General features: G+C 34.6%; 1 protein-coding gene across 10 annotated transcripts in view; it reads right to left on the minus strand.

Moving 5' to 3' along the window:
* The window catches only part of LOC119864507 (pre-mRNA processing factor 40 homolog A), a 60,964-nt gene that overhangs the window by 13,812 nt on the left and 21,860 nt on the right, over positions 1 to 25,292 (minus strand). For 5 of the 10 annotated variants that reach the window (XM_038565211.1, XM_038565212.1, XM_038565219.1 and 2 more), the window contains 9 exons: positions 13,493 to 13,603; positions 11,772 to 11,892; positions 11,480 to 11,533; positions 9,881 to 9,905; positions 8,847 to 9,221; positions 2,926 to 3,034; positions 2,366 to 2,430; positions 1,847 to 2,011; positions 230 to 338 (listed from right to left, as the gene is read on the minus strand). In XM_038565211.1, coding sequence (XP_038421139.1) covers positions 230 to 338; positions 1,847 to 2,011; positions 2,366 to 2,430; positions 2,926 to 3,034; positions 8,847 to 9,221; positions 9,881 to 9,905; positions 11,480 to 11,533; positions 11,772 to 11,892; positions 13,493 to 13,603 — 1,134 coding nt within the window. The remainder of the gene's footprint in view (positions 1 to 229; positions 339 to 1,846; positions 2,012 to 2,365; positions 2,431 to 2,925; positions 3,035 to 8,846; positions 9,222 to 9,880; positions 9,906 to 11,479; positions 11,534 to 11,771; positions 11,893 to 13,492; positions 13,604 to 25,292) is intronic. The other 5 variants (XM_038565216.1, XM_038565215.1, XM_038565214.1 and 2 more) reach the window with 4 other exon arrangements.

The raw sequence follows: 25,292 nt of genomic DNA on the forward strand, positions 1-25,292 counted from the left end.
ACAGCCAATTAATGACAACTAAAGTAACAGTTGAATAATTCTGTACCTAGTGTGTCCACATCAATACCTACTATTACAGGAGCTATCCACTTCTAATATTGAGATCTGCTACACCACATAAACTGAATAAACCAAACAACAAAAATGAGCATTATAAAGCAATTCCTAATCAGAATGAAGAAATACCTTGTTTTATCTATAAACACTAATAATTAAGAGTGGATAATACCTTTTCTTTTTTTGAAAGAAAGAATAAAACATCTTCATAGATTTCAAGACGATCACGTTCTGATATTGCATTCCAGACTTCCATCTCTCCAAACATTTGCTCCGCTTTTCTATTAAAAAAATTAAATGTAAAAAAATGTAAAAAAAAAAAAAAAAATTAAATGTTACCCTGTATTATATATTACTCAATAAAAATTATTTTTAAGCTATTATATATTAAGTATATTGAGCACTTTATATTGTATAGGATATTAAGTACATTAACTGTGTATTAAGTTTAGAACCACCCAATGAACACTGTAAGTTCATGAGTATATTATATAGAAAATCTTTTGGATAATTAAGAAAAGAACAAAATAGCTTAGGCCTCCATTTCTCCCTAGAGATGGAGTGGGTAATTTTTTTTTTTTTTTTTTTAAGATTTATTTATCTGTGAGAGAGAGAGAGAGAGAGAGGGGGGGAGAGAGAGAGAGAGAGAGAGAGAGAGAGATACAGGGAGAATGAGGGAAGGTGAAGGAGAGGCGGGAGGGGCAGAGGGAGGAAAGAGAATCCCAAAGAGATGCCATCTTGCTAACGAGGAGCCTGATGAGGGGCTCCATCTCATGACCCTGAGATCATGACCTGAGCCAAATCCAAGAGTTGGATGTATAATCTACTGAGTCATCCAGGCACCCCAAGGAGTGCATAAATTCTAATTGAGCCATGTTTTCTAGTCAAGACTGTATTTTTTAGGGTAGCTATAGACACTAAAGAACTATCCATGGAACTAAATCATAGACTTCAAAAAATGCCAGAAATTTAGTTAATACATAAAATAGGACTATTTAAAGAAATGAAGAATCTTCAACTAATGCTTTTCTAGAAGACTGAGGAAAATAAGGAAGCACATAATAATTTATTGCAAAAATGTTATATATATATATATATATATACACACATATATATACACACACACACATACATATATATATATATACACACACACATTCCTTTTTTTTTTTAAAGTAGACACCATGCCCAGTATGGAGTTGAAGCTCTCCCCACCCCCAATGTGGGGCTTCAACTCACTACCCTGAAAGCAAGACATGAGCTGAGATCAAGAGTCAGATGCTTAACCATCTGAGCCACCCGGGCATCCCTCAATTTTTATATTAAAGAAGTCAGGCTTTAATTATTACACTGTCTACCCCTCTATTGTTCTAGTCCCTAATTAATAATTCAGGAAGTCTGTACGTTAAATTCCACATTTAACTTCTGATTTATCTTGTACCTTATGAAACTGCCACACTCCTACCCATTTAGCTTTAATAATTATCTACTTTGGGGGAGGTACTGTACTTGGCAAAGTCTGATATAGAAACAGTGCCAATAGGGGATCCCTGGGTGGCTCAGTGGTTTAGCGCCACCTTCAGCCCAGGACATGATCCTGGAGACCCGGGATTGAGTCCCAGGTTGGGCTCTATGCATGGAGCCTGCTTCTCCCTCTTGCCTGTGTCTCTGCCTCTCTCTCTCTCTCTCTCTCTCTCTCTCTCTGTCTCTCATGAATAAATAAATAAAATCTTTAAAAAAAAAAAAAACAGTGCAATAAACACACACTATGCTTTACTAAATATCTTACTTGTATCTGGTTGTGGAAGTCATTTTCTCATGATTTTCAAGAAAACGTTGAAATGATTCCTTGGCCTCTTTGTATTTTGATCTTGCCTCTTCTTTTTCTTCTTTCTCTGTCTGGACTTTGTAAGCATTAAAAGCCTGCTTTTTTTCACTCAACTTTGCTAAAGCACTAAAGAGAAATATACCATATAAGAGTAAATGAAAGCAGGATGATCAAATGTCAATACTTTGAAGAAAAAAATGACTTCATTCACAAATTAAGAAAATTTCAATAAGATATAAAAAATTAAGAAATGATTACAGAGAATAATTTCTATTTTACAAAAACTTCTAATTTCATCTGTACTCAAATTGAATGAGAAGCTTTTTGGTTCATATCTGACATAAAAAAACTATTCTTGGTATCCAAAATAACAGAAGACAAAGTCAAAAGTTACACTATTTTACACAATTGTGAATTTGCTAGAGTTGGAAAAGTAAATAAAAAACTTCAAAAAAAAAAAAAAAAACCTTCAAGTATTACCTGTATCTTGGGTCATTAATGATCATTTTCATAGCTTGTTCCCATGAAGCATTAGAAGGTACCCGCTGAAAACCATTTAATGTCAAAAATTAAAATTTTGCACAAATACTGTAAAAGTCATACAACAGGAAATAAAGTATAATACTCACTGCAAACATCAAGCACTTCCCTTTGCTCAAATTTGAAAGAGGTCTAATAATTTCTTATTGAACCAAGGCAAACCTGGGTAATATATGTACAGACTAAAAAGAAAACTTAAACTGAAATTTAAACAGAGCAAGGATACTTTTCTTATGACTACTGGTTAAAAGATAAAAGATTATGAATAAAAAAACATAATTACATACAGAGGTAGAATGTGCTGTGTATTATACACTATTCACAAAAATTTTTTTTGGTTAAAATCAGTTTCACAGAAATATTCTCCAAAAAACTTTAGTTCATTTTTGGTTACAACATTTTATGAGATTAGCATTTTCAAAAAAGGCATCAAGGTGCTGATTGCATTAAACAGTAACTTTATTATTAATTATTGCACGTCATATAAAAATCTTTAATACCTTTTCTTTCAATAATTCTTTAAATGCTTGCTTTGCTTCCTCCTTTGTATTCCAAGTATAGGTTTTTTTTGCTGGTTGGCTTTCCTCCTCTTCTTTTTTTGGAGTAAAACTAGAGGGAAATTTAAATATGGTATTTATAACTTAAGTAAACATTTGCTTCGCTTATAAAAACAATGTTTTAATCATTTAAGCATTTGATATTGAGGTTAAATTTTATAATTTTAGAAATAAATTCTCCCGTATGAACCCTACACACTTACTTAAACATAAAGACATAAAGGTAATACACTTTTTTCCTGGAACATTCAGTTATTAGGACCCTGCATAGGGGCCTCTAAAAAAACAATGACACTAAAACATTAGTTCCACTAGTCCACAAATGAATACTTTTAAATGGTCTATAAAACTTACCTAGTGTTTTCATTTTAGTGGCCTTAGTAACTAAGGATTTGGGCAAGTGTGCATAAATATAAAGATATTGAGAGTACCTAAATCAGGAATGGGAAAAACTACAATTCATGAGAACCAAATCTAGCCCACTATCTGTTTCTATACATATAGTTTTACTCATAAGTTTATATATTATGGCTTCTTATATGCTACCACAGGACGGCATCATTTTAAGACTGATCCACAAAACTGAAAGTATATATATATTCTTTTGTAATTCACAAAAAAGTATGTCAAACATTGATATCAAACAAAAAGAATGAAAATATTCAAGAATTACCAACTGCACTAGTTTGGGGGTCTTTATAAAATGAAAAGATCATATACTACTAACATCTCTTCCTATATAAAGGTAAAATAACGCAGGAAAAAAAAAAAAAGAACCAGAATGCTTAGGGGAAGAGAATGGAGCAAATATTAAATGGAACAACTACACAAAATATATTCATACCCTCTGAGTCAAGTAACCTTACTTTGGGAAATTTATTCAAAATTATCAGAAATAGTATAAAGGGCCCAGTCAAAAATTACCACCTGTAAATGGTATATGTTGCAGAAATTAAAAAGTTTATGACGATTCAGGTACTAGAAGGAAATACTAGAAAGAAAATAAGCAGAAAGTAATTGTTGCTGAAATTACGAAAAACAAATTATTGTAGAAAAAAATAAAAGTATAGGGATGCCTGGGTGGCTCAGCGATTGGACATCTGCCTTTGGCTCAGGACATGATCCTGGGGTCCGGTCGATCCACAGGGAGCCTGCTTCTCTCTCTGCCTATGTCTCTGCCCCTCTCTGTGTGTCTCTCATGAATAAATAAAATCTTTAAAAAAAAAAGTATAAAAGGATATATAAAATACCATCCCAAAACTTTCAATGTCTATCAGAACACTGAAATTTACATATATGTAATTAATAATCATTCAACATGCTGGAGTATGTATCTTTTTTTAATTTAAATTCAATTAGCCAATATATAGTACATCATTAGTTTTAGATGTAGTGGTCAGTAATTCATCAGTTGTGTATAACACTCCGTGCTCATCACATCACGTGCCTTCCTTAATGTCCTTGACCCAGTTACTCCATCCCCCACCTACCTCTCCACTACAGCAACCCCCAGTTTGTTTCCCAGAGTTAATAGTCTCTCATGCTTTGTCTCCCTCCCTGACTTTTTTCCCCAGTTTTCCCTCCCTTCCCTTGTAGTCCTCCCTCCCTCTCCACTATTGCTTATATTCTACATATGAGGGAAACCATGTAATTGTCTTTCTGTGATTGACTTATTTTACTTAATTACCCTCCAGTCCCATCTATGTTGATGTAAATGGTAGGTATTCATCCCTTCTGATGGTCAAGTGATATTCCATTGTGTATATTATATATATATAATATATATTATTGTGCATTAATGTGTATATTATTATATATATTATATATATAATACACACACACACACACACACACACACACACACCACCTTTCCTTCACCCATTCTTCTGTTGAAGGACATCTCAGCTCCTTCTACACTATGGCTATTGCAGACACTGCTGCTATGAGCATTGGGGTGCACTTTTACTCCATTTGTATCTCTGGGGTAGATAATAGTGCAATTGCTGGGTCATAGGGTAGCTCTATTTTTAACTTTTTGAGGAACCTCCATACGGTTTTCCAGAGTGGTTTTACACCAGCTTGCCACCAACAGTGTAATAAAAGGATTCCTTCTTCTCCATATCCTCCTCAAAAGGTCATTTCCTGACTTGTTAGTTTTAGCCATTCTGACTGGTGTGAGGTGGTATCTCATTGAAGTTTTGATTTGTATTTCCCTGATGCCAAGTGATGTTGAGCAATTTTTCATGTGTCTGTTGGCCATCAGTATGCCTTCTTTGGAGAAATGTCTGTTCATGTCTTCTGCCCATTTCTTGACGGGATTATTTGTTTTTTGGGTGTTTTAAAGTTCTTTATAGATCTTGGGTATTAGCCCCTTAACTGTCATTTGCAAATATCTTCTCCCATTTCACAGCCTGCCTTTTAGTTTTGTTGACTGCTTCCTCTGCTGTGCAGAAGCTTTATATCTTGATGAAGTCCTAAAAGTTCATTTTTGCTTTTGCTTCGCTTGCCTTTAGAGATGGGTATTGCAAGAAGTTGCTGTCATCGAGGTCAAAAAAGTTGCTGCCTGTGTTCTTCTCTAGAATTTTAATGGATTCCTGTCTCACATTAGGTCTTTCAACCATTTTGAGTTTATCTTTGTGTATGGTGTAAGAGATTGGTCTAGTTTCATTTTCCTGCATGTGGCTGTCCAACTTTCCCAGTACTGTTTACTAAAGAGACTGTTTATTTTTTTCCATTGAATATTCTTGCCTACTTGGTCAAAAGATTAGTTGACTAATAGAGTTCGAAGTCCATTTCTGGGTTGTCTATTCTGTTCCACTGACCTATGTGTCTGTTTTCATGCAGTACCATGCTGTCTTGATCACAGCTTTGTAAGGCATTAAGATGCTCCCAACTCTGGCATTCTTTTCCAACATTCCTCTGGCTTTTTGGGGTCTTTCCTGGTTCCAAACAAATCTGAGGGATTATTTGTTTCAGCTCTGTGAAAAATGTCATTGGTATTTTGATAGAGATTCCATCAAATGTGTAGATTGCTCCGGGCAGCATAGACATTTTAACAATATTTACTCTTCCAATCCATGAGCATGGAATGTTTTTCCATCTCTTTGTGTCTTCCTTAATTTCTTCCATAAGTGTTCTGTAGTTTTTACAATACAGATCCTTTACCTCTTTAGTTAGGTTTATTCGTAGGTATCTTATGATTTTTAGTCCATTAGTAAATGGTATCAGATTGGATTAAAAAACAAGACCCGGGGATTCCTGGGTGGCTCAGTGGTTTAGCGCCTGCCTTCGGTCCAGGGTGTGATCCTGGAGTCCCGGGATCAAGTCCCAACATCAGGCTCCCTGCATGGAGCCTGCTTCTCCCTCTGCTTGTGTCTCTGCCTCTCTTCTCTCTCAAGTCTGTGTCTCTCATGAATAAATTAAAAAAAAAAAAAAAAAAAAAAAAAGCAACCAAGACCCATCCATATGCTGTCTACAAGGGACTCATTTTAGACCTAATGACACCTTCAGACTGAAAATGAGGGGATGGAGAACCATTTACTATGCAAATAGACCTCAAAAGAAAGCTGGGATAGCAATCTTCATACTAGATAAATTAGATTTTAAACCAAAGACTGTAGTAAGAGATGGAGACGGACACTATATCATACTTAAAGGGCCTACTCAGCAAGATCTATCGATTATAAATATTTATGCTAATTCGGGAGCAGCCAATAATACCAACCAATTACTAACCAAAGTAAAGAAACAAATAAATAATAATACACTTCCACAACCCACTCACAGCAATAGACAGATCAAAGCAGAAGATCAACAAAGAAACAAGGGCTTTGAATAACACACTCAACCAGATGGACTTCACAGATAATCACAGAATATTCCATCCTATTGCAACAGAACACACATTCTTCTCGACTGCACATGGAACTTTCTCCAGAATAGATCACATACTGGGTGGGTCACAAATCGGGTCTCAACCAATACTAAAAGATTGGGATTATTCCCTACATATTTTCAGACCACACTGCTTTGAAAAACTCAAATCACAGGAGGAAATTTGTTAGGAACTCTAACACTTGGAGGTTAAAAAGCATCCTACTAAAGAATGAATGGGTCAACCAGGAAATTCAAGACTTAAAAAGATTCATGCAAACTAACAAAAATGAAAATACAACTGTTTAAAACCTTGGATATGGCAAAGGCAGTCCTAAAAGGAAGCATATTTCATTACAAGCCTCTTTCAAAAGACTAGAAAAATCTCAAAAACACAAGCTAACCTTTCACCTAAAGGATCTGGAGAAAGCACAGCAAATAAAGCCTAAGAGAGAAGAGAAATAATAAACATCAGAGCATAATTTAACAAAATAGAAGCCAAGAGAACAGTAAAACAGATCAATGAAACTAGGAGGTGGTTCTCTGAAAGAATTAATAAGGCAGATAAAGCCCTAGCCAGACTGATCAAAAGGAAAAGAGAAAAAACCCAAATTAATAAAATCATGAATGAAAGAGTTCATGAGCGACACCAAGGAAATACAAATGATTTTAAGAACATATGAGCAACTATATGCCAAAAAATTAGGCAATCTGGAAGAAATGGATGGACTAGAAACTTATAAACTACCAAAACTGAAACAGGAAGGACAGAAAACCTAAACAGACCAATAACCGACTCTTTATATTGGGATTGTGAGTTGGAGCTCCAGGATGACTGCAGACATTATTAAAAAAAAAAACAAAACAGGTGCCTCAGTGGTTTAGCTGGTTGAGCATCCAACTCTTGCTTTATGATCTCAGGATCCTGAGATGAAGTCCCCATGTTGGGCTCTGCGCTAAGAGGGTAAGTCTGCTTTCCTTCTCCCCCTGCCCTCCTCCCCCACACAAGTGTGTATGCTCTCTCTCTCTCAGATAAATAAATCCTTAAAAGATGAAATAAAACGTAAAAAAGGGCACAAGGAAATACATAAAAATGTTACTGTTGTGCTTTCAAATATACCATGTAGATTCCTTTTTCAACTTCTAAGCATCAGAAAAAAATTTAAAGCTATTTTCACTTTGGGAGCTGTACATAAAATAAAAAAGAATATTTAACAAGAAGTTGGGAGATGAAATCAATGTTTAAATATTAAGAAGATGGGTGATCATGTATGGAATGTGACATCACAGTTAACAGTTATTTAAAAAATATATGTGGACATTAAAGTCAAGAAGCATAGCTCAAGGTTACTTTTTATATCTATATAAAGCACAGCCATAGGAAATATGACCAGATGATACAGAATACACGCACATGTAAACTACAGATTGACAGATACAGCTATTTTGTCATTAAAAAGTTATACCAATTTAATTACACCCTACTAAACAGTTTTCTTACACCGTAGTAAATCTTTATTTTTGTCTACCTAATCTTTGCTTCTATTTGTTCAACATCAAACTATAGCACTTCCTTGCAGAGTTGTGCTAAGTCATACTTGAGCCTGTTGCAAAATAATTAATAATACTAATCCTGTCTCTATTTAAAATTTTGTTATTTTAATAATCATGGGCTTTTCTGCATTAGTTTTGACTTAAAATTTAAAATTGCTGCACGGTAACTGACATATCTTGATTGCTAAGGTGCTTGGAACTCCTCTTTAATTTGTCCCTCGCCCTGTGTCTCTGAAGTCTGGTTTATAAAACTGAGGAATAGTTTTTCAAGAATTTAAGACCATGAGCCCACAAAATTCAGCCTTGGTAATGATTATCTAAAGGTTCATGTTTTGATTCTCAAAAAAATTTTAAACACTCAATGGCTATCAAGTAAACTCAAAATTTCTTCCATTAATGAAGTCTTAATTTTGCAAAAGACAAGTCACTGAACTTACTCGGATACAGTTTCTTGCTTAGCTGCTTCTTCTCCAGTATTACTGGATACTTCCATACTCTGATCCTGAACAGCAGGAGTACTAGTAAGTTGTGCTTGTTCTTCAGTTGAAATCGTCACTGTATTCTCGTTATCTACAACGGTAGCAACAATTGAAGTAACCTCAGGCTCAGGAACAACTGGACCAGTTCCACCAACAGTATTTGAAGCAGAGGTGGAAGCACTGGCATTGGCTGCAGCCGCAGCAGCAGCAGCAGCTGCGGCTGCAGCAACAACAGCGGCAGCGGCTTCTGCAGCAGCCATGGTGCTCATGGTGGTCGGAATTTCTGTTGTAGGAACCGGGGCTGTTGATGTTGTGGTGCACTCTTCTTGCTTACTATATATTAAAAAATAACAACAACAACAAACTGGTCATCTCGTTAATAATCAGAAAGCCATACAATATAGTCTATCATAAAATCAAATGAATAAGATTTATAAAAGAGAGAAAGGCAATGTGACAAACTATTAAGCTATCTGAGAAGACTAAAAACAATGAAACTGGATTACTTCAACTTAACTGAGCAAACATCCAGGATAATATAGCATAGGGACTCATGCAACAATCTGCACTTCCGGAAGTCCAACAATCGTTTTCAATCACAAAATGCCCTACTATCACATTGTATTACATACCATAAAATTTGTCCTATATCATTAATTTCTATATGAACTTTAAATTTTATCCACTTCATATATTCAAAGAACACCTGGATACAGGAATTAAATCAAACCAAACTTTGGACTTTTCTGTAACACAGGCTTCTTAATTCAAAGGATGTAATCCAAATTCCAATAATTACCATCTAGCAAACTGTCCTTTGTATATATCTTGGTAAATATTCTTTTCCCTACCCCAAATCCTCCAAAGATATCACACCATCAGACTGAACATGGTAAATATTATTTACACTATAAAGCAAATATTTAAAACAAGAATGTTACATATTGGAGATCCCAAATTTGTAAATTGTACTGATGTCCAAAACGGCTTACCTGCTTTCTTCGGCTTTGATCATTGCTATTAAAGAGAAAAAAGAACAGTTACCTATGACATGGTTTTTAAATACAATCAATGAAAACAAACTTTAAAGGGAGATAAGGAGAAGTTTCTCATACAGTAAGATTTTAATTTACCATCCAAAAAACCCAAACTTTTTCAGAGCAAATGCTTGCTCCAAAGTTCCAGGACAGCAATTAAAGAATGAAGACAAATTTAAATGACAGCAGTTTTTAGTAAAGTTTCTCTGCACACTGCTACTTTCCCAAAGGCTATTGGCTATTGCAGAACTCAGAATATCTGTATAATTCTGGAATAAAACAGCATTTTCTCTGGGGGGTTAAACTATTTGATCATTTTAAAGGTACCAAATTCAAAATGAGACCAAATTCATATTATGAAATTCCAGCACATATATACTAGCATTGACAGGTAGATAGATAGTTATGCACACCAACTATCTTGTAGTAGGGTTATATCAGAAATGAGCTTGATATTTTTTACATGAATAAAATGGGAATCTACCTATCTACATTATTATTAGCCAATGCTAGTATAGAAATTTAAAGAGCTTTAAAGACTTGCATTCAGTATTTCAGCTTCCATTCCAATTAATTTTTTTTTATGAGTAACAAAAATATTCAGCATCATTAGGGAATGAGATGGTCCACATAATTGGTAACAAAGCTGAACTTTATCAAAGTACTTAAAAAACTTATCCCCCTTTAATGGAAATCATTTCAGAAAGCAGGTTTAGGACGTCTGACAAAACATACTATAGGAGTCATCATTACTAACATAAATTAACATATTTTTCAGATACAATGATGATCCAAGCTAATTACGTGACACAGGAAAAAGGTAAGTAGACTTAAGACCATAGTGCCTTTAGGAAATTTTTATTCTCTTCACTGTCAGATGTCATTCCACACTGATGACTAATTTACTGGCTCCATTTCTTAAAATGCTTCTAAGCATTTTACTTAAGCAATTACTGCTAAGTTGATAATTAATGACACCAGATTCTATTTCAAAAGTGAGAGTAAAAGAACTGAATTCTCAATTTTCACTCTAATCTCTATTTGAAGAACTGGGTTTTATATTAAGTAGTATTTCCCAATTTTCAGGGGTATTTTGAATAGTTAAGGATAATGAAAAATACTCCCTTTGTAAGTGAAGCATGGTATTTTTAAAACTCCTCCTATAACAAACATAAAAGCTAATTTGCAATGTTGTGTTAAAATAAAATCAGCATTAAATGCATAGTCTGATAATATATTAAAATTTTAAACTGAACTCAAAGGCTCTCTGCTATCTGCTACATGGGTGAAGTCACATATTATATGTATGTCTCAACAGCTGTATTTATAAATACTGTACATGATGCCCTTATTCAATTTTCCAATGGTAAATTAATTTTTTAAATCAAAGTATAATTTTAAAATTTACAAGCTCATTTATAATATAACCCTTAAATGAATTTTTAATTAGAGATTTCTCACTGCAGATTTACCCAATTATGGTTAGTGAACATTAGTAACATACTCTAAAAAATGTTAAATAATGACAGAAAATGAATTATCAAAGCAGCTCACCATGCAGGTTTGATTTTGTAATAAGACTTCCAGCAACAATGGTATTCTGGTATCCTAGTTTCAGTGGAATCAAATCAAATAAAAATCTATTTAAAATCTATAGAACTGATATCTAGAGCAACAAGAAAATAAGAGCCCATAAAACGGTTATACCATTTAAAACGTTCTAATCATTTAATTTTTAAAAATAAGACCTGTGTTTGAACAATCCTATTTATGAAGGATTGTTTCAATGTGAATGACATAGATATGTAAAAAATTAACATTAGAAATTATTTTTTTTCTGTGTTACCTTCAAGATCCTCAAGTTCTTTAGGTTTAGCCCAGCGGGATTCTTTAGTTTGAGAATTATAATAGTAAGGCTTTCCAGAGTCAGATTTGTATTCCTTCCAGGGACATTTAGATAAAAGTTGCTAAAGGAAAATACAAATCTTCAGTTAATACCATCACTTATTATTCACATCTCTGCTTCACTAAATATTATCAGAATCTTTACAAATCAAATGCTTTTGAGATAAGCTACCAATCACAGCATACTTAGGTGATGTTATTTGAGAGCGCCAAATCTTAACCACTAGACCACCAGGGAAGGTGATGTTATTTGAAATATTATTTAATCTTTACAATAATACTGCAACATCCATACCATTATTTCTAATTTATACTGTTGCTTATAGAAAGTAACTTGTTTAAGATAACACACCTAATTAAGGGGCAGACGCAAGATTCAAAAATCAGGTCTATATAAATTTCAAATCCTATTTGCTGTTGCCATTTATACTCCACCATAAGTAAAATCTGTAACAAACACATTATGACAGACTTCTCAAATACTAATAAAAGTAGGAAAAACATGAAAACTAGGAAAAAGCAAACCCTGCTTTATCCATGCTTAGACAAGGTTTATGGCTATAATTTATTAAACCTATGTGAACTATCTTATGTAAGAAAACAAAAAAAGTATGATATACTTAAAACCTAATATATATAACACTGGCTAGGGTGGCATGAGAATGCTACTGAAAACTCTTATTTAGATGATATTTTGGTGATGATATTTAAGGAAGAAGTATTTGCTTATGTCAGTCCTGGGATAAAAAAATTTTTACTATCTGCCAACCTTCCATCCCAAGTATTGCTGTGCGTTAATATGGTTGCCTGGAAAATATTTTTGTATCTTCAAATTCCTTAATTAAGAGGGAGAAAATAAAGATACGCTGCCAATTAGGAAAAAAATCCCCAAGTATGGCCTGAAATACCAGATCAACTCTTCCTTAGGACTCCAGAGTTCCCTATTATACCGTATGCAATAATGTTTACTCAGTTTATTCCTTCAATCTAATTTCCACACTGTATATTTTAAGTGATAAAATTTGCAACACAAAAAGAAATAAACACGCTTTTCAGGGGCTTTTTCCAGAGACGATTTCCCACTCTTACAGAAGGAAGTACTTGTAATTTAATTCGATCTTCATTACCCTAACTCAGTGGAAACTTAAGAATTCATTGGAAAACATGGAATCACCTAGGTTTGCTATTAAAGGAAAACAGTTTAAAATGTGAATTTAAAAAATGGAGGGCAAGCAGTGAGAGTCCTTCTGCTCTTCGAATTTATTCTTTAAATCATCTTTCTCAAGATGCCACTTGATAAGGGTTCCTGAGCAGGGGCAAAAAATAAAAAATCAGTAAACAAAATTGGTCTGTTCTCCTACCAAATACCCATGAAATCCAAAAAAAAAAAAAAAAAAAAAAAAGAATCCATTTAACAATCCCTAAAAATTTTATTATATATATATATTTTTTAAAGATTCTATTTATTTATTCATGAGACAGAGACAGAGAGAGAGAGAGAGAGAGAAAGGCAGAGAGAGAAGCAGGCTCCATGCAGGGAGCCCGACGTGGGACTCGATCCCGGGACTCCAGGATCCCGCCCTGGGCCAAAGGCAGACATTCAATCTCTGAGCCACCCAGGAATCCCCGCCCCCTATAAATTTTAAAGGCTCAAACTTTTACCTCAGCCGGTGTTTTCAGATCATCCGGTTTCTCCCAAGTGGACTGTTTTGTTTCAGTATTATAGTAATAAGTCCTTCCATCAGGTGATTTATGCTCAGTCCACATTGATTTCTAAAGAGCAAAAATTACAGAAAGATTTAAATTATTTAACAGTGCTATACCAGTGAACATCAGTTTTCATTAGTTTTATTAACAATATGCAAACAAAAGTACAAAATAGTCATACTTCTCAGTTTTAAGTCATTTAGAATAATTCATCAATGCAAGTAGTAGGGAGATAACTGAAAAACAGACCATTTTAGAAGTATTTCAAAAGTGGCATGGATCTATTGAGGTTTTAGAATCTCTGTATTCTAGGAAGTATCTCTGAAGGATAAGGATATGACTGTTTCTTCTGAGAATGGTAATTCTGTAACACACACAAGACAATCTACATGCAATACAACCTATGCCTTGTAGCTAAAATATATGTAGAAGGGTTAAAAAGGGTTAGAGATGACCTGTATCACGTTTCTTCAAATCTAAGAAATATATGTAGCTGAAATATATGAAGTAGATGCTAGTGCTCTTTAGCTCAACAACTTGAATTATGTACCTCAACTTGGACAAAGTTCTAGACTGACATGCCATAAAGATGCAGCTGTCAAAGCTAGAAAGGATGCGTTTTGGATGACAGAATTTATCAAGCAAGGTGAAATTTAACAGGGATAAAAAGTGAATCCAAATGCTTCAACATAAAACAGGTGATAGTATTATGTGACACTGGTGTAGAACGTATATCCGCTCTAGGACCCAGACGAACTACTAAGAACCTACTCAAAGCTGCTAGTAAAACTTCAGGTATCAATAGACATGATGCCTCAGATAAAGGCTGGTTAAGAGTTTTACAAGGTTCCCATACATAAACACATAAAATAATAATAAAAGGGGTGGTAAGAAACTTTGAGAAATGATAGGTGTCTGTGGTCTTGGTGGTGATAGTTTCTCAGGTATTTATTTATTCCCCAAATCATCTGGTTATACACATTAAGTATGTACAGCTTTATATGTCAATTAGGTCTTAAGACGTTTAAAAAAAGTAATTTTACAAGGAATCATGAATAAATAAATTACTGAATGACATCAAAGGTATTAAGTCCAGTTCCAGGTACCAGATTATTTAGATTGTAACAAAGTACGGTTGAAAAAGGGTTAGAGATGACCTGTATCACGTTTCTTCAAATCTAAGACAAAACACTGTACATATATTTCTAAGAAAAAGTAAAATCATCTTCAAACTATCACATGCTTTTTAACACTCAGATTTTACTTTGCACTTCTGAAAGATGTACTCTTAGGCACTTTTAATCAAAATTCAGTTTTTTAATAAATAAAAGGAAAAATAGGCAAAACAGTAAAGCTGTTCCTTAAACTTTCACACTGAGACCATTTTTTGAATGAGAGCTGTAGACGTCCATTATATTCCACATGTATTGATCATTCCCTTTGTCAATAATATTGGTAACGCAGCATTTATTAAAACTGAAAATCACCGGCACTTATTCTTAACTATCTTCTGTACTTAAAGCCGAATCTTCTTTCTTCCTTCTCAACAAAACTGAGAAATAGCACACACCTACTTCTGATTTCTGCGTTGGGAATGTGGTTCAGCATACATCATTTTATTGCTTTTTCTACTCTCTTACCATAATCATTTATTCCTAAAAGTGCTCTGTCATCATTATTTCTAGAACTTTCTCTGAAACCACTGACATTCATTCTTCTGATGTTGGCACTTTTGTTGTTCAGATTATGCACAACTAAGCCATAACTGCTGCTTGCAGACTGGATATCATAAGACACAATGGATTACAGAACGAATCTCCATTTCAGACATGTTCAATGGTCAAAGCAAATATGCTATTTAATGAAGATTTGCAAAATGAGGGGATAGAGAACAAGTAAAGATGACTTGACACAAATTAATGTGATTTTAACACAAGTAGATGAGGCAAGATGATTATTTTCTAAAACTTCTTGGAAGAAAATGAGTTAATGTGAAGGAATTATAAATAGCCATTAGAATTCAAAGAAGAAACTTGATACAATTTGAGCTGTTTGATAACAAAATGTCTGCTTTTCATATAGATTCTTCATTAAGTCATCTGACATGACTATACCAAATGGATTGTGCATGGTGTAGCAGGAGAGTTAGATAGTTCAAAAGATGTTATTAAATTCCTTAACTTGTTCTAGCACCTTGAGCAGCATATAACAACTATAATCTTTCTGGAGCAAATATTATAGTAACTGCTGGAAATACTTAGCTTATTGTTACTTTAACATCTTTTAACCTAAAGGTGATGTGATTTAGAAATATATGGAAGCCTCAACTATGAGTACTGCTTTACTTCACAAATTCTGCTAAGGCATACAGAGGTTTGTATTTCTTTCATTTTTTAAAAAATGAACCCAACAGCATCTCAGGACTGCACTAAAGAGGAATCTATTAAGTTCCAAAATTATATTTAAATTTCCTAAAGTTGCACCTGCTAAAGGGCATTCAGGAAAAGAGGAAGTTCACCAGAAACAAACTTATGAAAAAATGGAATTAAAAGGGACAAGGTACACTTTACCAAATAATAGGGACAAAGAGGAGAAATATACAAACCAGTAAAACAATAAGCAATTTAGTATTCACTAGCCATTACTTTATTTAAGCCTTACAACTATACAAACCAGTATGAACACTATCCCCATTCTTCAAATAAGAAAACCAAGGCTTACAAGGGTTAATAACTTGCTCATAGTGATTCAGGAAGTAAATAATAAAACTATAACAATTCAGTCAAATTTGCTTCTAAAGACCACATTTCACCCACACAAATGCTGTGCCAAGGGTATTATATTCAGAACAGTCTAATTGTCAATAAGGACAGATGAATTCCTGATCTATTAACGAGTGGTAAGCACTGTGCTATGCCACTCACTGCTCTGCATCAATTCTCAATTCTTTAACTCCACTCAAGTAGATACTATTTATTATCTCCACTTTATAAAAAGAGAAAATGGAGCACAAGAAAGTACAGGAACATGCCCAAGTTTAACACAGTTGGCTAGTGAGTTCATTACAACATTGTCCTGGCCCACCCACTAAGTTCCTATTAAGGGCAAGGCTCCAACACTTTGCATCAATAGATAGAAACAATCATTTCAGATAGGAATATAAATTTTGTCCTAATGCCTTAACTAATAAATCTACTTATAGAAGTCAATTCTGGAGAAAAATGATTTATCTGATAAACTTTTGTTCCTTTTCCTTCAATGCACCTAATCTGCAACTTAAAAGTAAAACTGCATCTTGCTTCTGCTCAAACCTAGTAAGTAGTATTTTAAAAGAAAAATTTTTTTAAAAAAAGGCATCTTTGAATGTTAAATATAAGATGAAGAATGGCATAAAACATTAATGCATATATCAGTAACAACTATAAAGTTGTCCTATGAAAGTCCTAGGACATTTGTCCTATGAAAGTATTATAGGACAAAATATATGACTTAGGCAAGTAGTTATATTAAGTAATGAGGACAGCACAGTCTACTCAAAAAACTTATTTTCCTAAAAATCACTACTTTAAAAAAAAAAAAAAAGACCTTTCTAGAGCAATAAACAAATGCTGCCCATCACATATTTAGATTGTCCTTGCCTAATCATAGAATACGTGACAAAGAGATGTGTATTCTGAATGGGCCAAAACCAGAACATTACTTTTAACCATTAGATTAGTTGCTTTGAAGACTTGTAGAACAATCCTTGCACTGGAGCTCTAGTATTACTCTGCACTTTTGTTACAGATGACAGCCTTCCCAAAATTACTTTATTACTGACAGTTACTGTTATTAATAAAAAGCTGTCAACACAAATGATAGTTCTGCGGAATCAACCAAAAGTTAACATTCTTACAAATGATAAACCGAAATCATAAATTTACAAAATAAGGAATTAAAAAACTATCATCCTTAATATACAAAACTCTACTATAATTAGTAAGACAATCTAATGGAAAAATAAATACAGCCATTAACAGGACTCAATACAGATAATATAATTAGATGTTCAACTTCACTAGTAAATCAAGGAAGCATACATTAAATGAAAACTTTTTATTCATCAGACAAGTGACAGTTAAAGACTACTGATCTACAATGTTAGGAGGGTGTGAGGAAAAGTGCACGGTCTCGCCAGTGCTGGGAATAGAATTAGTATTGGTTCACAGGCAATTTACTGGTTCTCATCAAAATTGAAAATGCAAACAAAAGACAAAGAAAAATGCAAAGAATCCCTTGATGCTGGTATTTCACACCACAAAGCCCCATTGTATGCACAGTTGCAGAGATGGGCAAGAATGTTCTCTGCAGGATTACTTGTAATGGGGAGAAGCTGGAGGTAGGTCAACATCTACCCACAGGAAAACTGTTCAGCTAGGGTCCATTCACACTGTACACGTATCTTATGGATATCTGTGTTCTGATATAACAGAAAATGTCTAAGATGCAGTGTTAATAAATACAGAACAAGACATTGTGGTATAGCGGCAAAAAATACACAGAAAATGTTTAAAAGAAAAAAAAGACTGGATAAAAGGAAAAAGTGAATATATATAATTATCAAGAGAGCTAATATACTTCACAATTGGCTTGTGAATAAATTCAATATGCTTAAACTAAAATAAACCTAAGTACACAAGATAAACATTTACATACATGACTATTTCTGTAGTCAAGTATAAGCTCAACTGAATGAAACCAAGAGAAAAAACATGACTAAACTGAAACACTACATAGGTAGAAAAGTTCCCTCAACTACTCTAAGGAAAATAAGAAAAAGACAAAATACAAGATTAGAATTAAGGAAGAACATAATTGCAAATCGAAGATTTACAACCAACTCCCAAAATCTAGAGCAAATCATTTCCTCACAAACTATTATAATTTGCCCTGGAAGAAACACATCATACAAAAATATTCCAATTACTACAAAAGGAACTAAAAGATACCCAACTAGATAATTTCATAGCAGAATATCATGTATGATTTAAAGAACACAAAATTACAATGTCCTTGTTTCAGATCTTAGGAAAAGATGAAAAACTGTGAAACCTGCAGTGTATATACGCAAAGTAGAATTGACTATAGCTATGTCAGGGTGGTTTAATATTGGGAAATCAGTAAGGAAATTATTTCTATTAACAAACTGAGAAAAGAAACTATCGCAGGAAAACACCAAGAGACTCGGTATGATCAAATCACATCCTCAAAATTATGACAGGTCAGATATATTAAAAAAAATAAGAACAAAAATCCTAGAAATAACAAAAAAAATCAAAATGATGAAGGGCAACTTACTGAAAACCAATAAAAAGTTATTCTAAAGCCACTTCTATTAAAATCATGACCAAAATGTGGGTCTATAATCACTGTATTTCAACAAACACTTAATAGCAAATAACTATTCATATAATAAATAATAGGAAATAACTGATATAAATATTTGGGAAAGAGATAAATTCTCTTATCTTTACTGCTAAAGATTCTAATAAAATCTAACTGAAATGAAAAAAAAAAAAAAGTATTCTAATTTCCCAGGGAAACTGATAAACATACCTAGCACTAAGCTAAATATAAAAATAATTTCTGAACTGGCAATAACTAGTTTGCAGTAAAAACGTAAAAAAAATTCCTATTTACAATACATCAAGATTTTAGAAGGCAAAATAAAAAAAATTTAAAAAGCTATGATAGCAGTTTCTACCTAACAGAATTTAAAACAAAAACCATAATGAAAATGAGGGACTTACTATGGATAAAAAGTAACAGAGCAAAAACTTATTCTGGACATACATGTGTTTAGTAATTCAGCCTTGAAATACACAGCAACAACAACAAAAATACAGGGAGAAAAAGATGACATCTTTTTAAGTTAAGGATTTTAAGACACTCCTCTCTTCTTAGGTAGAGCAAAGAGATGAAAGATACGCCAAAATAGGATAACAAAATAACTTTAAATTAAAAGCACACAGAATATCCCTAAAAACTGATCTTAAAATAGACATAGTGAAGCTTTAATAAAATGCAAACAATATTCCACAGGCTGTGCTTCACTCCCCCCCATGCTTTCTGATAATATGCAAAAAAAAGTATACTTAAAAAAAAAAAAAAAAGTCATCCAAAGACAGGATACATGAAAGAAGTAACTGACAAACTGGACTTCTTTAAAAATTTCTATTCTGCCAAAGGCAAAGTAAAGAGAATGAAATGACAAGCCACAGACTGGAAGAAAATACCTGCAAAGGATACATCAGATAAAAAAAAAAAAAAAAAAAAAAAAACTATCCAGAATATTACAAAGACCTCCTTGTTGAACTTAAAACCCAGGGATGCCTAGGTGGCTCAGAGGTTTAGCACCTGCCTTTGGCTCAGGGTGTGAACCCAGGATCCAGAATCGAGTTCTGCATTGGTCTCCCTGAGGGGAGCCTGCTTCTCCCTCTATGTCTCTGCCTCTCTCTCATGAATAAATAAGTAAATCTTGAAATAAATAAATAAATAAATATACAAACAAACTTAAAACCCAGGGGCCCCTGAGTGGCTCGGTGGGTTGTGTCCAAGATGTAATTTGGGCTCAGTTCATGATTGCATGGGTCATGAGATCAAGCCCCAAGTAGGGCTCTACACTCAGTGAGGAGCTTGCTTAGGAGTCTCTACCTCTCCCCCATGCCCACACTTGCACATACTCTCTCTCAAATAAATAATCTTTTAAAAAAAATTAAGAAAAAAAAATGAATACGCAACCCAGGGACAGCTGTGCAGCTCAGCTGGTTACGTGACTCTTGATTTTGGCTCAGGTCATGATCTCAGTGTTGTGAGATCAACCCTTGCACTGGACTCTGTGGTGGGTGTGGAGTCTACTTAAGATTCTCTCTCCATCTCTCTGTTCCCCTTCTCACCTCTTTCTCTCCCACTCTAAAAAAAATATGAACAACCCAACTAAGAAATGGTCAAAAGATCTGAACAGATACCTTACCAAAAGACATACAGGTGGTAAATAAGCCTATGACAAGACGCTTAAGATGCTTAACATTGACACCAAAGAACTGCAAATTAAAATTAAATGCCTTTTATTACTGGGGGGGGGGGGGGGATTCAAAATGGGTAGCCACTTTGGAAGACAGTCTTGCAACTTGTCACAAAGCTGCATACATTTATACCATATGATCAAGCAAGCATGCTCAGTGGTTATTTATCCAAATGAGTTCAAAACTTATATCCACACAAAGATCTGCTCACTGATGTTTATAATAGTGTTTTATTCATGGTCAAAACCTGGAAGCAAAATTAAGACGTCTTTCAGTAGGTGAACGGATAAACCATGGCAAGTTCAGACAATGAAACTGTCTGCTATTATTATTACTACTGTATTATTCAGTACCAAAAAAAAAAAGCTATTATGCCATGAGAAAAATGGAGGAAACTATAATGCAACTAAATGAACAAAGCCAGTCTATAGAAACTACATACTGTATAATTCTAACTATGTGATACTCAGGAGAAGGTAAAACAATGCAGACACTAAGAAGATTAGTGCTGGCTTGGGGTGGAGGTAGGGAGAGAGCTGAACAGGTGCAACAAAGAGGATTTTTAGGGTAGTGAAATTATTTTGTACACACTCATGACTATACATGTCATTATTTGTTAAAACTCATAGAATGCATAACCCTGAGAATAAAGTCTAATGTACACTGGACTACAGGATGTAACAAAGCATCAGTATAGGATCATTGACTGATTAGAAATACAACACCCTGGTGGGAGATGTTAATATGGGAGGCTATAAGGGGAGAAGATATTAAGAAACTCCTTACTCAGTGTTCAATTTTGCTGCTACCCTAAAATTGCTCTAAAAAACAGTCTTAGGGCGCCTGGGTGGCTCAGTCAGTTAAATGCCTGCCTTCTGGCCATACCAGGATTCTAAGATAAGAATCCCACATCAGGCTCCCTGCTCATTCAGCAGGAATCCTACTTCTCCCTCTGCTCCTAGCTTGTGTTCTTGCTCTTTCTCTCTCTCTCAAATAATCAAAATCTTACCAAAAAAAATAAGTCTTAAAAAAAAAATCCCAGATCTAGAAACCAAGAAAAACATACCACCCAATATCCTTTCAATAAAGAAATCAAATGAGGGAAAATAGAAAATATTGGGAACTCAGTGAAATGAAAACCCTCTATGTCAAAATTTAAGCAATACAGTTAAATCAGTACCAAAAAAAAGGTCTAACAGCCATGAGCTAAGTACTCAAGAAGCTGGAAAAAAGGCAAGAGTTATCAAGAAGTAAATAAAGATAGCAAAAATAAACTGAACGGTTACCCCCTCCAAAAGACAGAATAAATAATGGCAATGATAGGATTTCTAACTCTATGCTAAATCATTATTAAACCTCAACAAAACATAAATAATGGGGGAATAGTTCAATAAAATTGGAATAGTTCAGTAACCACTAAACAAAATTGACATAGTTATCTAAAATCTCTATGCTCAAAAAGTATTATTAGGTTCAGACAGTTTTTGTGTTCTAATATTATTCATCATCTATGCAAATTGTTCTAAGGACCAGACAGAGAAAGCTTACTAATCACAGAAAAACCACTTAAATAACAAAGGAATTAAATACACGTATATGTAGACATATACACTCTTAACACACTTAATAACTAGGGTTCACCTTAGTAATGCAAAGATGATATATCAGAAAATGTATCTGTGTTCTTGCACTTTTAACAGACTATAACAAAAATATCAAATGACCATCTCTGGATAAGAAAAAAAGCATTGGAGAATTTTAAAAATCAAGTTCATGGAGCCCCTCAGTTGGTAAACTATCTGACTCTTGATTTCAGCTGAGGTCACAATCTCAGGGTCCTGAGATCGAGCCCCAAGTCAGGCTTCATGCAGGGCATGGGGCTTAAGATTTTTCTCTCTTCCTCTCCCTCTGCCCCCTGAAAGTACCCTCCTCCTCCACTCTGGCTTGTATGCATACATTACATTCTAAAAATAAATTTAAAAATGAGTGAATGAATAAATAAAGTTCATAATGACTTCTCTCAGCAAATTAGGAACAGAAGTGTTGTATGTGTCCCTTACACTCTAAAAGTAAATAAATATATAAATAAATAAAACAAAGTTCACAATGACCTCTTCTCAGCAAACCAGGAATAGAAATGTCAATTTAATAAAGGTGGTTTATCGGGATCCCTGGGTGGCGCAGCAGTTTAGCGCCTGCCTTTGGCCCAGGGCGTGATCCTGGAGACCCAGGATCGAATCCCACGTCGGGCTCCCGGTGCATGGAGCCTGCTTCTCCCTCTGCCTATGTCTCTGCCTCTTTCTCTCTCTCTCTCTCTCTCTCTCTCTGTGACTATCATAAATAAATAAAAATTTAAAAAAAAAAATAAAATAAAGGTGGTTTATCAAAAGGCAACAGTAGAAAAAATAAGATACAGTAAATATATTAAATGGAGAAATTTAATTCATATGCTCTGTAAGAGAGAAAACAAGTTAAAGATGCCAGCTTATCACTGCTGCTGCTCACCATAATACTAGAGGTTTTTTGACTGACACAAAAAGTTGAAAGATTAGATATAGATTAGAAGAAAAAAGAAGTCAAAATTCATTATATAATATACAAAGAACCCCCAAAGCAACAATTCAGCAAACCTCCTGGAAAACATATATAAAAACGATCATAAAGTATAAGATTCAAAACAGCACCAAGTCTTATACAGTATGTATAAACTAACAGAATGAGGAATGGACAAGACTCTAATAGGAAAAATTAGACTTTAATAGACAAAATTTGTCTTTAATAGAAAAAACTGACTACCATGTTCACTGATAAGGCTTAGTATTATAAATATGCCCTCATAAACTACATATTCAATCCAACTCCAGTCAAAATACCAAAAATATGTTTTTGGACAACCCGAAACTGATTAAGAAAAAAAAAATACCATTTACAATTGTACCAAAAATAACACAATACCTAGGGAAAAAAGTAACCGAAGATGTTAAAAGAACTATACAGTGGAAACTAGGATAGTTTCCTAAATGAAATGATCCTAAATGAAAAAAAAATGAAAGACATAAATAAATGGAGAGACATTCTATATTCATGGACCGAAAAAATTAATATTGTTCAAATGTCCATACTACCCAAAGTAATCTATACATTCAATGTTATCCCTATCAAAATTCCAAAGGCACTTTTCTTTTTTTTTTTTAAGATTTTAGTTATTTATTCATGAGAGACCCAGAGAGACAGGCAGTGACATAGGCAGAGGGAGGAACAGGCTCCCTCTGGGGAGTCCAATGTCTGACCTGAGCCAAAGGCAGATGCTTAACTGAGCCACCCATGTGCCCCAAAGGCATTTTTCAAAGGAACAGAACACACAATCCCAAAATCTGGATGGAACCGCAAAAAGACTGAATAGCCAAAGCAATCTAAAGAACAAAACTGGAGGGATCATGCTCCTTGCTTTCAAATTATATTACCAAGGTACTATAATCAAAATAGTATAGTACTGGCATAAACCTAGATATATGTAGATCAGGGCTCCCTGGCTGGCTCAGCAGTTTAGCGCCTGCCTTCGGCCCAGGACGTGATCCTAGGGACCCAGGATCGAGTCCCACATCGGGGTCCCTGCATGGAGCCTGCTTCTCCCTCTGCCTGTGTCCCTGCCTCTCTCTCTCTCTGCTGCTCATGAATAAATAAAATCTTAAAATACATATATATATACATATATATATATGTAGATCAATAAAACAATCAAGATCTTAGAAATAAACTCATGCATAAATGGTTGGTTCATATATGACAAAGGAGGTAAGAATATACAAGACAGGAAGCCAAATGCAGAAGAATGAAACTAGACTATCTTCATTATGCATAAAAACTAACCCAAAATGGATGTAGGCTTGAATTCATGACCTGAAACCATAAAACTCCCAGGAATAAAGATAAGCAGTAAAAGCTGCTTGACCATTAATTAGTCTTGGCAATGATCTTTACGATCTGATTCCAACAGCAAAGGCAACAAAAACAAAACAAAACAAGTGGACCACATCAAACTACAAAACCTTTTGACACGGGATCCCTGGGTGGCTCAGCGGTTTAGCGCCTGCCTTCGGCCCAGGGCATGATCCTGGAGACCCGGGATCAAGTCCCACATTGGGCTCCCTGCATGGAGCCTGCTTCTCCCTCTGCCTGTGTCTCTGCCTCTCTCTCTGTGTGTGTCTCTCTCATGAATAAATAAATAAAATCTTGGGCAGCCCCGGTGGCTCAGCAGTTTAGTGCCGCCTACAGCCAAGGGCCTGATCCTAGGGACCCAGGATTGAGTCCCACGTCAGGCTCCCTGCATGGAGCCTACTTCTCCCTCTGCCTGTGTCTCTGCCTCTCTGTCTCGGTGTCTCTCATGAATAAATAAATAAAATCTTTAAAAAAATAAGATAAGTAAAGTCTTAAAAAAAACCTTTTGACAAAACAATAATCAACAAAATGAAAAAGCAACCTGCTTAATGGAAGAAAAATATCTGCAAATCATGTATATAGAGGGAACCCTGGGTGCCGCAGCAGTTTAGCGCCTGCCTTTGGCCCAGGGCGCAATCCTGGAGACCCGGGATCGAATCCCACGTCAGGCTCCCGGTGCATGGAGCCTGCTTCTCCCTCTGCCTATGTCTCTGCCTCTCTCTCTCTCTCTGTGACTATCATAAATAAATAAA

Source organism: Canis lupus, chromosome 19 (assembly GCF_011100685.1).
Source record: "Canis lupus familiaris isolate Mischka breed German Shepherd chromosome 19, alternate assembly UU_Cfam_GSD_1.0, whole genome shotgun sequence".
Classification (NCBI taxonomy): domain Eukaryota; kingdom Metazoa; phylum Chordata; class Mammalia; order Carnivora; family Canidae; genus Canis; species Canis lupus.